General features: G+C 38.7%; 1 protein-coding gene across 1 annotated transcript in view; it reads right to left on the bottom strand.

Moving 5' to 3' along the window:
• HECW2 (HECT, C2 and WW domain containing E3 ubiquitin protein ligase 2) overlaps window positions 1-16,627 on the bottom strand; it is a 239,273-nt gene that overhangs the window by 132,363 nt on the left and 90,283 nt on the right. The window contains exons 3-6 of the mRNA XM_047083672.1: window positions 15,543-15,637; window positions 9,726-9,801; window positions 5,115-5,284; window positions 2,346-2,488 (exon numbers count right to left, since the gene is read on the bottom strand). Coding sequence (XP_046939628.1) covers window positions 2,346-2,488; window positions 5,115-5,284; window positions 9,726-9,801; window positions 15,543-15,637 — 484 coding nt within the window. The remainder of the gene's footprint in view (window positions 1-2,345; window positions 2,489-5,114; window positions 5,285-9,725; window positions 9,802-15,542; window positions 15,638-16,627) is intronic.

Below are 16,627 nucleotides of genomic sequence, written 5' to 3'. Positions count from 1 at the left end.
GGGAGATTCCGAGTCAAGGGTTTCATCCCTTGCTGAGTGCCTGGCGGAAGAGTCACCTGCCTTCTCGTTCTTACCCAGTCTTACCTGACTCATCCTGCCTCTTCCTGTGATATACTGTTGTGAGCAATATATTATATATCATTATGATACATAATTGCAAAGAATAAGTGCCAAAGTACTCTCACTACTTGAGACATTCTCTTTCTAATGTAATCAGAGGGGTTGACAAAGCATGGGAAAGTGATCTGCATTTTGGACAAACGCAGGCCACCCTGTAAAATGTTACATTCAAACAAGTGCCTTCAAAATAGGCACTTAGTAAGGATTCTATCTCATTCTACAAACCACATTCTGTAAAACCTCAACTACCTCAGAGGATTGGAATCTACCAAACATATAAGTAATGAGAACCCAGCACTTTTCGAGATGAATTAATCACTTGATGGAAGGCAATCATCACAGGAATACACATTTAGGTGTTAATTAGCTGACATACTAGTATGTAGTGTCATTCTTATCTAATAAAGCAAATCCCCAGTATCTGTATCAGGCAATGCTTTAAATACACTTATACAGAAACATTTCATAATTCCAATCAATATTTTACAAATTCATGCTGGACTTCCTTCCAGTGCACATAAATTCATGACTGGCAGTTCTCTAAGTGTCCAGTTGTTTAAAAGCTGAAATGAAAAGCCAACAAGTCAACAAGTTTCATGCACTGAAAAGGTTTTATTTTGCCTTGATCATTCTTACTGGTGTACATAAATTCATACTTTTAGCAAGCATGAGATATAAATTATATGATTATAATTATATACATTAAATGACAGATATACTGTATTTACCCTAGTTAATTCTCTCTAAAACCTTTCACTTTCTAGAAATCCTAAAAATAACTTTTAAAAAACTTCCTCAAGTATAGTATCTCTACCAAAAGCAATAATTGTGATTTCCTAGCTTTTATCAGATAAATCAGGCTGCTAAGATTTCAGTGTAATATTTCTACTTCATGTGTCCTGGCTCAACCACACATTTCATGGTCTCTGATGGCCAGAGAATTACAATCCATTAGAATCTCTTAGTTTCAGATTTTGAAGGGGCCTTTGAGATCCACTGATCACAACACTGTATTTTTCAGATGAGGAAACTAAAGCCCAAGTAAATTATGACTTGCCGAAACAGAACAGTTCATTTGTTACAGAATGAATGTGAATGACCAGCCTTCCTTAGTTAGCTGGAATAATACCACACTGCTGCCCGTCCTTAGGGCGCTGCCAGGATCTAGAGCAGAGGGATCTGAACTCACATCCCAGCTCTGCCTCTTGCTTGCTAGCCTCACATTCCTCATCTCTGAAATGGGTGTAATCACATTATTTACCTCCCAGAGCTGTTGAGAAGATTACGGGGGCTGATGCGAGGAACGTCTTTAACCCCTGACACAGAATAAGCTCTCGGCATCTTCTTACGCTGTTTACTTTTATTTTTTACTTCTGCTGCTACTACTTATAGTCTGCTGCTGCTGCTACTGTTACTGCCACTACCATTTGTTCATGTTCTGACAGTGAAAAAGATAAAAAACAAGATGCCCCATCACCACTACCACTGTTACTGTTGCGGTATGTTCACAATGTTGCCTACCATGAAAAAGATACAAGAAAAGTACCCTGAGTGCTACCTCGGAGCAGCAGTGTTACGGAGTTTGTTGGAAACTACCAAGCAAAAATATACCTACCATTTATGATAAGCGATGTTATGATTTCTTAACTACTTTATTCACAGTTTACAAAAAGCTCATAGAAAGAAAACAGACATGAAATCACATTTTTAAATTCTCTCAGTGAGTAAACTTTAGTTGCCTGAGCGAATGTGTAGGGAGGAGCTCTACTATAATATCTCCCGTGAGTCAAGGTCTTGTTTTAAATGGCCCTGAAACAAGGTGGTTTTGTTTTTCAGGAATAACGAGTTGTCTGGATGGGATTAATTAGGATAAAGGAGCTGTCGACCTGACGCTGGAATCTGGCTCTGGGGAGAAGCTTTTACTGCAAGATTTCAATATCCTCAAAAACAATTGAGTACTATGACATCTGACACTGACCTGCTAATGGTAAGCACATCTTGGAAAAGACAGATACAATAAACAGAAACAAACAAAAAAAAAGGTATATAATGAAAACAGAGCCTTCTGTCCCGCACAGTTTAATGAGTATACGAACACTTTAATTTTAAAAGAATTGCCTTACCACTTCTTATCACTAAGATAAGTCCTAGACTACAAAGTTTCATTTCAGTCGCCTCTATGCAAACTAATCTCAACAAGATCCCTCCAAGTGGGGGCTGATTACCCAATGGCTTGCCGCTCCAGCAACCTCTGGACTGGAATGGTTAGTTTCCCCAGAAAACGCTTGATGATAGGACGGCTCTTGGCAAATTTGTCTTTAATTTCAATTTCCAAGACATCAGTAAGAAGCGCAAAAAAGGAATATTTCTGAAAATAAAAACAGATAACATGGTGATTCAAAAGGAAGACAAATACGAAATTATATCATTTTATTATTACTTAGAAAATGGGATCTCTCAAATCCTAATGACACCCAGAGTCCACATTGCTAGAAATATCTACAACCATTGTCATTCTGAGTGAATGATCAGCATTCACAGTGATTACAAGGCCTCAGTTAAGGACCTGTCACAAAAGAAGCTTAGGATCCTGGTTCAACAGTTTCAGGAGACGTTATCAAATATTAAACTGCACAATACAATTTTAGCACTTACTATATTTATTGCATCTCAATTCTTTGAAAGTTAATATCCTGTTATTGGACAATTTCACATTAACCACTGTAGTTGATTAACAGCAATTTTAATTCTTAATCCCATGGTATTTTGAAATTATACAGCATAGGTTAAAATATCTTTCACTTAGTGGCTAAAATAGGAACATCTACAGAATACTGTGGTTTCTCTGGACAAATATGAAAATAAAACGATGCTTAAAGGCAAATTACTTAATTTAAAAGGCACACAGGGTCATTTCTTCTGAGACAGAAAAATAAAAATATGAAGCTAACATAAGTTTTGTTGTTTTGCTTAGCAATGCCATTGGAGAAAATCAGACTGGTTATTAATAAGAATCTAAAATAAATATAAAGAGCTTTATTCGTTTACAAAGACTTTCACATACATTACCTTCATGTTATCTTTAGAAAGGTAACATTTTCTTTTTCTTTTTTTAATGTTTGTTTGTTTGTTTGTTTGTTTGTTTGTTTTGGGAAAGAGAGAGAGAGCATGGCAAGAGGGAAGGGGCAGAGGGAGAGAGGGAGAGGGAGAATCCCAAGCAGGGATCTATGCAGGCCTCAATCTCACAAACTGTGAGATCACCACCTGACCTGAAATCAAGAGACGCTTAATCAACTGTGTCACCCAGGTGCCTCAGATAAAATTTTCTTCTTAAGGACGAGGATCTCCGGATAAGTGATGAAGCCGGGAATCTAATCAGAATCATTTCATCCCATTCCTGATATTATCCATTCAACCACAGTGATGTGAAAGGTTCCAGCCAGCTTTATACTTAGGCACTACTAAGTTTATTTAGTCATAACAATTAAAGTTCCCCAAAGGGCCATGTCATCTAGTAATTTGCTTCATGGAAAAAGCACTTGCTTAGAATAAGAGAGCAAAGTTTAAGCACTGCTTCTGCCTCTGAACAGCTAAGTTACATAAACACTTCAAGCTTCAGTCTCTTAACCATCAAAATGGATGGATGATGATCTCATCCCTTATGTGCCCTTATTATGCACACAGTTTAAGAATTTTGTAAATATAAAATGTTAGGAAAAGAAAGTTATTGCCAATATCACTACCAAATCCACTATGTGCCTTCTAAACCTCATAGTGAGATACATGCTATGTCTTCTAGGCTTCTACATATGTTAAATTAAGTCGTGTGCCTTTAAGAATTTTTTACTATGTGGAGATCATAAGCAGTTTTTTTCAACCAGGTGTAAGAAAACATGCAATATTTAATCCATTTAAATAACTATAAGAACTTCTCAGGAGAAACATCTTGCTGTGCCGGCACGTCTCAAAGAGCAGTACCTTTTTTCCAACTGGTTTTAGATCCCCGGATCATCTCCCTCCCCATGGAAATATTTCTACAAAGTTAGAACATATTGTCATTAAACACTAGGGAATGATCTGATTATGCAACTCCTATGCCAATAAAGGTTTACCTAGAAACACTCTAACACCAGTATGTGAAACATGTCTTAGATCTCTGAGAAATGGTGGCAGAGTTCATGCTTTGCTCATTAGATGAGAAACAATATCTCTGTTCACTCCTTGATTTTCCCTAGTTCTAACGAGAAAACGCTTTGCTTGATTTCACTGATATGGTGCGCTAAGATGACTGGTAGCATAATGTGGCTGGAAGGAACGTCAAAGTATCTATCACCAACACATCAACGATCTGGCTTCCCTCGGGATGACAACTACCTTGAATGGCTTAATTAACCAAAATCTAGAAATCCAAAAAACATTTGCCAAAGCCCATAGGGAGAGAAATTCCTCTAATCTGTACTGAATACATAACTAGAACAAAATATAGAAAATTTGGGGGGGGGGCTTTACAAGTTTTTATTTTAATTCCAGTTAGTTATACAGTGTTACATTAGTTTTGGGTGTAAAAACATAAAAATTTTAAATAAAAACAGGATCAGTGTTACTGACTTTTCCTTCTGCTTCAGGCTCGAATATGGCTCTGCAAGTCAATGTTATTGAACCTGTCCTTACTTAAAATTTTAATATCTGTTCATCATGAATTTTTTGCACTGATTTTCGTTTTTTAAAATATTTCACTAAAATCTTAATTTTGATTATTGAGTCTTCTGGCTCCCTTCAGTCATGCACCCGAGATCAAGGACCTCACCTGCTTTGCCCTATTCCTGGCCCTGGCTACAAGGGACTGTCTCATTCTCCTCCTACACTCTTCCTAACAGAATCCCGAGATATCTTAGCCATCTTGCCCATGCTCATAAACGTCTCTACAGTACACATAAGAGAGATGAACTTGGCCAAATTCCTGTCAAGTAGAAGATCCCTGAGGATCATCTTACCTCTCGGTGCCAAATTGGATTAGTGGTGTTACTGATGATAGTAGACCTTCTCTCCTGCCCATGGTGGGCACAGGTGGGGAAACTGCTCTTCTTCCCTGGCTGAATGGACATCTTAAGATAAGGATCAGGATTGAAGAACATCCCTTTCTTTAGCCCAACTGCTCTAAGATCTTGAAAGAAAGAGAGGGGGAGGGAGGGAGAGAAAGGGAGAGGGGGGTAAACAACAGTAAAACAATAACAAAGTTATTCACACTATGATCGCTGAGATAAGTAAGGACAAGTGAGTTATGAATAATTCCAGCAGAGGGGGAGTCTCTTGACAGGCTGAATAAATGAAGCCAAACATTTACCATCACCTCATGCACCTAAACTGACTTCCTGGGAACCATTTTGATTCTAACGTGCGTCTTCACCACCATTTTGCTATGTGGTTTGGCAACCAGCATTTCACACAGTATCTTGAGAGAAATTCTTAGGAAACAGTTTATTTTTTTAAAAAAGAATGTTAATATGTTCTTTCATGAGAGAAAAATTAAATCTCTTCTACATACATATAATGAAATTATAGACCTATGTTTAATTGGGGGTGAAACTTCAGACCACACATTCAGTTGTACCACATTTAAAATGTTATATATTCCACAAATGTAATGAATATTAGGGGGAAAAGAAAACGAGAAATATTTCTAAAATTTGAATGCTACCTGCTGTATTAAATAATTGTGAGTCTACTGGTTAGTAACTTAAATATGTGATGGCTGTCCCAGAACATCTTAGATTCACCAGCTGCTACTTTACAGTATGTGAGTTGCTAAAATTTCTGGCTAAAATCTGGTAAGTGGAGAGACTGACACTTTTCAAAGGAGTGAGGATAAGGGACACCAACACGCCAGGTAACAAACCCAGCTCTTCCGGGTCCTCAACACCTTTCTGAGAATATCAGTTTGAATAAGATTGGCCTAAGAGCTAAGGGATCTTGAAAGCTTCTGGAATAACGGACCGTTTCTAAGCAACTTGCTACAATTATGATCAGTCTAGGGAGGTCCTGACCACTAGTCCAGAAAAAAATTCTGCAGATCCCTCTGAACCTCCAAAGACCTTTGGATTACCCAGATCAGCTGGGCAACAGACTCTGTATGGTGACTGTCAATGATGGCAGGTTCCCTGAGTCATCCTACTCAAGCCCATTCTTGAAACTCTAAGTCTCTCCTAGAGGGACAGAATTGGTGGGGTTGCCCGTAGAACCACATTGTCTAGGGAGCCATTCCTGGAGGAGGCCCACCCATGGCCAACAAGAACCTGTGGCCCAGAGTGCTGTCTAATAACAACTAACTGACAGCCGAGTTTCATATGTCAGCAAAGACCGAAAAAGTCAACCAGGAGGCCCTTATGCTAAAGACACTGCATGAAATACAGTAAGATCTTTGATCTGAAGAGAAAAGAGAAGGAGAAGAGAAAGATGAGTAAGGCACTTCAGAGAAGCCACTGTCGTCTCTCTAGCCTTACAGTCCCCACTCCTGGCACTTCATAAGCTACACAGTCATCTTAACACAGCATCTGCAACTCACTATCAATTTAATGGTGCTACATGTTTTCGCGTGGCTTTATTCGGCATAAAATAGCTCCGAGAGGAAAACACAATTTGCATATTTACTTTCTTACCTTTCTTGATTAGGCTCGCCTCAGACTCAAAGACAAGAATAATAGTCTGTAGATACTAAATCTACTTCTAAACAAGGGATTTCTTTGCAGTAAATGAGGAGTAACATGGACGGAAATGGCCACCACAAAGCATGACAGAGCTAAATTATTCATGCAAAGCATTCCTTTGGACAAAAAGCATTCCATCAGAAGATTACGCCACTGTGATGAAAGATGCCACTATTAAATAACCCTCATATCAAATTTTTCCACAAAGAATGCTGCACAAATAAATCTTCATTAATAAATATAAGAATCTACCAACTACTTGTAGTCTGATTATTCTGTTCCTTTATCCATCTCATTTCTGCTCTGGCTTCTCCATTTTGTCTTTTATATATTTTACTGCTCATAAATATCTGCATCACCTAATAGACCAACTAAGACCTCAAAGTCACAAAAGTATGACATGCTAAATACCCTAGTTTAAAGTCTTATTTGGAGAAGAGGATTAAGATAGTAACCGAAACTCAGTTTTCGGGGCACTTGGGTGGCTCAGTTGGTTAAGCGTCCCACTTTGGCTCAGGTCATGATCTCATGGTTCATGAGTTCAAGCCCCGCCTTGGCCTCTGTGCTGACAGCTCAGAGCCTGGAGCCTGCTTCGGGTTCTGTGTCTCCCTCTCTCTCTGCCCCTCCCCCGCTTGCGCCTCTGTCTCTCTCTCCCAAAATTAAATAAACATTAAAAAACTTAAAAAAAAACACAAACAGCTTTTGTTTTAGCTGTAGAATTCACTAATTTGTGTCCCTACTTACCACAGAGAATCAAGAGTAGAACATTTGCAGGCAGTCTACAATGCTTAAATGCTCTTCGCTAAACACTATTATCACTGTCAATATGCTATAACTGGATTAGTTGTTCAGAATTACCATTATAGAACTGCTTTCATCTTATATAATTTTTAGCCACTTCTGTACACCACCTGCAAATATCTGACCATACATTAGGAAGTAAAACAGATATAAAGTAGCCAGCCACCCTGTGTACTGAGGTGGGATGTTGGAAGAAATTAAATTTAAGGAAGAAGCATCTGGTGATGCCCCAAAGCTATTTCCTACTTTTTAGGAAAACATCCTGGGGTTTTCAAGTTCTAGCTGGCCATTCTCCTGCAGTGAATTAATTAACATCCCCTCTGGAGTCAAAATCAGTATGTGTGTGTTGCATTTGGAATGATATTGATCACTTGGAAGCTTAACGCAATGCGTCTAAACTAAGAAGACCATGGTATGATTAAAGTAACCATGGAGGTGGGCTAACTGTTCCCTACCTATACACGAAGGATTTCTGTACCTGCAACCCCTCAAGACTGTGAAGGTCTAAAGCAGAGCCAAATAAATGCTTCCAGGAGACACACAGACATTGAGGGTAAGGGTAAGTTCCACTGGCAGTGGAACTTCAAAGTGCGCTTCTAAAAACCTAGATATGTTTTAAAACCTGAGGGTTCCAACCAAAACATACTTCTTGGCCAAAATTGAACCATAAGCCACCAGTTTACAACTTCTGAGATCCACCAGAGAACCAAAGGCAAAAAAAGGCTTTCATAGTAAGTAAACTCATATAGGGGAGTAGGAACATGCTAGAACAGAAATGGATACTCTGGAAGGCCATGGGCCAGCAATGAACTAATGTGCACACTTTCATCATATGTGGTAATTATACATCATGGAAATGTTTGTTCTCAAGATCAGTTTTCTCTCACTCTTGACAATGTCAATTTTCATCCATAATACTTTTTGCAGCCAAGAAAAGTGAATCTAATTTAAAATTTAGAAGCACTGCACCAATGGAAAAATGAAAACAAAACATCTTTTAGTGACAGACATCTGTTCGACTGCATTTTATATGTGTCATAGCACAGTTGTCTGTTTTAAAAGTTCATTTCAAAGACTGATTTTCTTAGTGTCTTCCTGACTTTATGACTGCCAATTATTTTTTTTTTAAATCAGTAGCTTTGAAACGTTTTTGACTGTGATCTACATATGAAATATATTTTATTCTGAAACCCAGTATACACATACATAGGTGTGGGTATATTTTGTGTGTGAAAGTTTTCAGTCTGTATAAACTGATGTTCTATGAAAAAATATTTCCCTTTGGTGAAAAACTCTGATTTTTCCCCCTATTCTTTTTTTGAACTGTTGGATTCAACTAAATTAAACTTAACAAAACACAGATGAGTTCTAACTCACAATCTGCACAGCAGCATATTTTCGTAAACAAACAAGCAATTAGAATATTTCCTTAATCAGAAAATAAACAAAAAAGTTGCCTTATCAGCTTTCCAACTTTTTTGTGAATTTCTCCACAGAAATAGGAGGAGTAACCTTGGCTTATTTTTCCTAGTCTCCAATATTTTCCTTTCTTCAGATGAGCTAAGCACATACATGGTTTTCAAAACTAAAGTTCTCCAGTAGGGATAGCATATGTTACAGTGTTGTTTTTAAGTAACTGTATATAGTTACAGTCATTTTATCACTAGAAAACCTGGAAGAAATAATTTCTGAGTTTATATTAGTAGTCTAATTTTTTCATGGTAAGAAATATACTTGAATTTCCAGAACTTTTACCAAAAAAATAAATAGTTCACATATCATATGTAAGACTCTGTAAGGGTGCCTGGGTGGCTCAGTCGGTTGAGCGTCCAACTTCAGCTCAGGTCATGATCTCACAGCTCATGAGTTCGAGCCCCATGTCAGGCTCTGTGCTGACAGCTCAGAGCCTGGAGCCTTCTTCAGATTCTGTGTCTCCCTCTCTCTCTCTGTCCCTCCCCTGCTCACTCTCTCTCTCTCAAAAATAAACATTAAAAAAAATTTTTTTTAATAAAAAAAAAGAATCTATAGACAGAAGTGACTATTCATGCCTTTGAAATTATACACTTTCAAACTGGACATCACGTTTAAAGACACCTTTACCTGACAACGTGAAGCTGACGAGTTTCCGAGAATGCTGATTTCCGGAAGCACCTCCTTCCATGCCTTCTGCCCCCATCTGCAGAGGAAAAGCACATATTTGAAGTTTCACAGTAGTATGATGGTACCCAACGTGCTTAGGGAACCACATATATTTACAAATGTGATGATTTTTTGTATCAAACATGCATTGTAGTATATGCCTTTCATATACTATAAATCTTGGAATCCAGACACATAAAAATGCATATTTTCAGAGACGAGAGAGTCACACCTAAATTTAATCATTACCCCAAATGAAACCAATATGAACTTCTAAATTTCCTGGGACAGGAATCAACCTACTATATGTCCTTTTACTTCTTTGATAAGAATATAGCTGATATGTAGTGAATGTACTTACATTACTATTACTATATTAAAATATTCCTTTCAGTTAAAAACCAAACACCAGATTCCTTTAGATTTACTAGGAAAACAGAATAAACTAAACAGGTGATTTTTCTCAAACTCATCCACATATATGTAGAATTACCCTCCAATTACTGCCAAATATTTCTGAGTCACCATGTGGATGCCCCACTGCCCTCGTAGACTCCTATTTTACTGTGCTGCAGGTACATGGCACAGCTATTATAATTAGCAGTTGTAAGAGTCTGCAGTGCTGTTGTACTGATTATTGTATTGTAAAAGTTTTTGTAAAGGCTATCTCACGTGAAACCTGTCATTTATGGACCACCAAGTATAGCAAATTTAGCCTTTCTCTCAATTAATGTACAAGTAAGTGCTCCATTTATGGTATACTAGGAAAAAAAAAAAAAAGGTCTCCCAGTTCTCTAACAAAGAAGCCCACAACGCTGTAAGAGACTGAACTGAAGGCAGAATATATTTTGAATAATTGGGAAACAGAGACCACATTTTAATTCTAAACTTTGGATTAAACCCTTCCATCTAAATTTTGCCGCACTCCCTCACTTTTTAAAAAATCATCTACCACCACTGGGGCACCTGGGTGGCTCAGTCAGTTGAGCATCTGACTTCGGCTCAGTTCATGATCTCATGGTTGCTGAGTTCAAGCCCCATGTCGGCTCTGTGCTGACAGCTCAGAGCCTGGAGCCTGATTTGGATTCTGTGTCTCCCTCCCCCTCTCTGTTCCTCCCCCTCTCACACTCTGTGTTTCTCTCTCTCAAAAATAAATAAAGATTAAGAAATTAAAAAAAAATCATACACCACCAAATGCAAACTGATAGAGCCACTGTGGAAAACAGTATGTGAGTTCCTCAAAAAATTAAAAAGAGAATTACCAGATGATCCAGTAATTCCACTAGTGGCCTTTTACCCAGGGAAAATGAAAACACTAATTCGAAAAGATATATGCACCCCTATGTTTACTGCAACACTATCTACAATAGCCAAGATATGGAAGCAACCACGTGTCCACTGATAGATGAATGGATTAAGAAAGTGTGACATATATATATACATACAATGGAACATGGAACATGACTCAGTCATAAAAACAATGAAATCTTGCCATCTGCAACAACATGGATGGATCCAGAGACTATAATGCGGAATGAAATAAGTCAGTCAGAGAAAGACAAATGCAGCGTGATTTCACTCATATGTGGAATTTAAGAAACAAAACAAATGAACAAACAACAACAAGAAAGAAAAACAAAAAACCAGCCTCTTAAATATAGAGAAGAAACTGATGGTTACCAGAGGGAAGTAGATGGGGAGAAGGATGAAATAAGTGATGGGGATTACAGAGTACACTTAATGTGATGAGCACTGAGTAACGTATAGAATTGTTGAATCACTAAACTAATATAACACTGTATGTTAACTATCCTTCAATTTTTTAACCTCATATACTGCTAAGAAATAAAACTTTACTAATCCAAGCAAAGTTGAACAATTTAAAAATAAATTCCAGGGGCGCCTGGGTGGCTCAGTCGGTTGAGCATCTGACTTCAGCTCAGGTCATCTCTCGGTCCATGAGTTCAAGCCCCGCGTCGGGCTCTGGGCTGACGGCTCACAGCCTGGAGCCTGTTTCAGATTCTGTGTTTCCCTCTCTCTCTGACCCTCCCCTGTTCATGTTCTGTCTCTCTCTGTCTCAAAAATAAATAAACGTTAAAAAAAATTAAAAAAATAAATTCTATTCAAATTTTGAAATATAAATTTCTACTTCCTTCTCCTCTTCTAAATGTTTATTTATTTATTCTGAGGGAGAGAGTGTGCACACACGAGTTGGGGAGGGGCAGAGAGAGAGAGAGAGGGAGACAGAGAGAGTCCCAAGCAGGTCTTGCACTGCAGCACAGAGCCCAATGTGGGGCTCAATCCCACGAACCCATAAGATCATGACCTGAGCTGAAATCAAGAGTCAGAAGCTTAACCGATTGAGCCGCCCAGGTGCCCCTCTACTTCCTGTACCTTAATCAAAACTATTTTGCATGGCACTTCACTGATTCCTGATGCTTTCAAACGTCATCTGCAGTATAACAGGGTATCATCCAGGTATCTTTAATTTATTTCATCCATAAAACCAACTTCGTGATAACTCTGGATTGACTCTCAACAAGTATGTAAAGTTTACCATATTGCGTTGTTTCTCTCTGACTCATCATCCCCAGTTTAATCGGAAAAGACACAGCAGCAAACTGGCCAGATAATGGATGGCTGTCTCTGTCTCATCCTGCTTTCACCACACACATCCCTGGACCATAGAGCAATGAACAGCGTGAGGTGGTACAGACTGCTGTGAGACAGACACTCAGCAACCTGCCCTCCAAGTCCTGAGTACAGCCTGATAAACCATAGCTTCCCACCAAATGGACCACACCGCCCAGTAAGATGTGTTCCCTCCAAAAACATGAAGTCTCTTCCCGCTAAGCTACACCGATGCTAAGTGAGTTAAAGGAGATGAAAAAGATTCATGGTCAGTCTTCATTTAAACGTGTTGGAAATGTTATAAGATATTATAGAAACACAAGAAAATGCCTTCAAATTCTCATTTTAAAAATATAAACCACTGTCTGGCAAAAGCTAACGTGAAACAACTCTCACAGAATTCACAGATAGCGTCCTGTACCACAACTGAGGCAAATGCTCCTCTGAAGTAATATTCCATGAATTCAATTCCATCATTCGTGACAAGAAAGCCAGGAAAGACCAAACATTATCACTAGATGCAGGAACATCAGTGATAAGAAACACATCTGCACTCAATGTTTAAAGAGAGATTTTAAATAAACTCACACCACAGATTCATTCCAGGAAAACCCAGAAGGAACACTGACAACCGAGTGTTGAAACAATACATGGCAGTGAGTGATGCTCGCCTTTATCTGTCCCCGAAGCCAAAGGATTTCCTGTTCCAAGTGTCAGAGACACGTATCACTGAGTACTCTGATGAATGACAATGACGTCAAAGTACAAATGACAGACAAGACGCAACTTTTTTAAAATCCTTGATTCATTGCAAAAGGATATATGAGAAAGGAGGCCATAAGATGATGATGGCAGCTCATTTTCTTCCCTAGAGAGGTGCTCAGACACTTCCTCCAGGGCTATTCTTTGCATATGGTCATAGAATAATCAAACTAAAATATCAATGTTGTCAATCAGTCACAATAACTAGACACATGTCATATAACTAGGTGACCATCATGGAAGCACAGCACTTATCCCCACCATGAGGTGTCCCCCAGACTTCCAATTTTGGACATACACCAAATTGTCTCAGCCGGGTCAGAAATCTATTGACCACCAATTCCATTATTGTCACCCTTTGAACAGAAATATTCTATTCCGACTGCCAGAGCTATATCTATGAAGCTTTGATGGTTCTCTAAAAGCTGTCTGAAGAAAATTAATTATCTACAAACTATCCACAGGCTTTGACAGAGGAATCTCAATGCAAAATCAATGGAATGAGACCAGTGTTCACTACGCTGTAAAACCCTGCTGCCTTCAGTGATATCTGATCACTTAAGTTGCTCAAGTCTAATAAAATCTGAATCTAGAAAATCATGTTTGGAGGTTATTGTCTAATTTCACACACAGTTAATTTTTCAAAGGTTCTATTATTAAAGACCTCACTTTTCCACTTTTGTAATTTTTCTTTTTAGAATATCAACTGAAGCACATTCCACCGCTTAGTATGTGACATGGCAGATTTTGTAATCAATGACTGTTATTCTCCTGGTGACCTTCAAAGTCTTGTATAGTAAATGTGGATTATTCTTTTAAATTCTAAATTATGTTTACTACATGGGAACTCAAATATAATTCAAATGCGAGTAGAATATTTGGATACTAAAGATTTTGCAAATACTATTCCCACTACCTGAAATGCTCTTCCCCCCACCCCGCCCCCACCCCACCTCTTCACCTAAGTATCTCCTACTCATCCTTCAGATTGTCCTGCAAACAATCTTCCTTCTTCAAGGAAGCCTTCCAAGACCTACTTGATCAGGATAAATTCTACTAGTATGTGCCCTCATAGCCCCATTTTACTCCCCCTCACAGCAATTATCACTCAAATAAACATAAATTAATTTAGTGATGTCTCTTGTACCCACCAGACCAGTGAAAGAAAGGACTGAGTTTTTGCTTGTCATGTCATCCCCAATGGTGAGTGCAACGGCTGGTACTTAGCAGGTACCCAATGAATATTTGTTGGAGTGAATAAATGAAAAGGAAAGACTTCATGATATATCGTTGTTGGTTCAAAATGCCACCTGCAGAGATTACTTTCTGAATTTCAGGGAGTCAACATGACTACTTGCCTATTTCCAAAAATGCTTGCATCTATAAATGCACACGTACACAATACACATGTGCGTGCGCACACACACACACACACTGTGATAAAGGTTCTATATTGTGGGAGTCAATATTTTTCTTCTTTGCTTTCATGATCTGATTTTTATTAATGGCTTATTAAACCTCCAATGCTTTACATATCTTAGACTCTAAGAATCTCCCCAAACCACCTGAACCCAACCACCCATCTACAATGAGTGCATACTACAAAGCTGTTAGATTCTAAATTTAGTCAATGGAGTGAAAAACCACAAAATTGTGAAAAATAAACCTTCAGAAAGTACCATGTTGAAAATGTATATATATACTTGCCTTCAAAAGTCTAACACAACCAGTTTCCTTCCAAACTAAATCAGGCATCTCTTTCTTCACTTGAGGGCCTGGTGAAGAGGGGGACTTCCGTTGAGTGGCCATGTTATACTAAAAATGTGTGGTATAGTTAGGCTCTAGCGCCCAACTCAGCATCTAGGAATCTGGTGCTCAGACCTCCTGAGGGAATAGCACATGCATGATCCCCACCTCACACTCTTTGGAGTGAAAGCTTGTAAAGACGACTGCGGGTAGAATCACACAGGATTTGAATTGCTATTTTCCCCTCTTATTCACTGAGCTCATGTAAATTAAACTCAGGTAAGATGCGATGCCACCATTTCCTCCCAACCAGTCACCCAGACTAAATTTAGACCAAGTTTAAGACTAAATTTGATGGCATACTCACTAATTTGCTTCATGAATGGGTTCTCTGAAGAGTTGACCATTTGCAGAATTGTTATAAATCAAATCATATTTTTCCACGATTCGTATTATGGATGCAGGTAAGCCAGCCTGTAAGTTATTTCCTCTCCTACAACAGTGCCCACGCTGTTACGTGTTTCCTTTTTCATCGTTCCTCATAACCCTGCCAGAGCTGCACTGGCAAAAATAGAAGCCGAGGGCCCGGGGGGGGGGGGGGGGGACCTCATGAGGAAGCCGGCAATGAGGGGCACTCACCATCACAGCAGGATTCTTCACGGTGATGCAGGGGGTCGTGGCTCTCAGGGCTCCGCTAATGCCGTGGTAGTATTTGAAACAGATTTTTATCTCAGCTGCAAATTGATTGGAGAAAAACAGTAATTTCAACACTGAAACTAGTCATTTAGGAATCAGCTGAAGAAATCTGCCACACCCCCTGTCAGAAGATCCTACTCTAGACTCTTTGAATAATCAATCCCTTCTTTTCCAATCAAAGAAATAAATTACACCAATTCCTGTTTGATTTTACAGAATTCTCTGAAATTTTCTATGAATATCCCAAAGATATGAGAAAAATAACGCACAAAACAACACATCAAAATATGTATAGTGTAGGGATAGGAAGAAAACTAGTCACCATTTATTGAGGCGCTCCACAGCACACCAGACACCGTGGTTTGTCGCCGCTCATGTTATTTGATACCCACTTCAACCTTGGGAGGCAGAAATTCCCATCCCCATATTACAGAAGAAGTGGCAGGGTTTGCAGAAGGTCAAATAAACAGGAAATGACAGAGTCAGAACTCAAACCCAGTCTGTGGGACTCAAAAGCGTTCACTCCTAACCCCTACAAAATAGACGGCCACTGTTAGTGGAAATACAAAAAAGCAGTCTAACAGAGTAAAAAAGAATGCTGTATAGATTCTGCAGTGATAGGGAATCTGTATTTTAATTTTTCAGGTGGCTTCAATGTAGTCACTAAACAGGGATCAAATTTAGGAACCACTGGCATATAGATACATAAATATATAGATCTGGATAGATAAATAGATGGATAAATAGACAGACAGACAGATAGAGATATGTGGAGATATATATACCTCTCTCCCCACAGGTGCATGTGTACACACACACACACACACACACACACACACACATAAAATTTGAGCTTGATGAAAAGCAATACAAATGCCAGTTATTGATTTTGGAAAGTAATTACAACTTCAAAGACCGTGAAGGCAAAATGTGTCAAAGATAAAACCCACAGCCACTAGAATTTCTCTGTATACAGAGTATCTGAGTCACTGTAGTGTCCCTACAAGACGCATTTTCCCCAAGGTGTC

The sequence above is a fragment of the Lynx rufus genome, unplaced genomic scaffold (assembly GCF_022079265.1).
Source record: "Lynx rufus isolate CCGP_SWC_20201006 ecotype Redwood Valley unplaced genomic scaffold, mLynRuf1.p SCAF_2, whole genome shotgun sequence".
Classification (NCBI taxonomy): Eukaryota; Metazoa; Chordata; class Mammalia; order Carnivora; family Felidae; genus Lynx; species Lynx rufus.
This window is presented reverse-complemented; position numbering and strand designations above follow the sequence as displayed.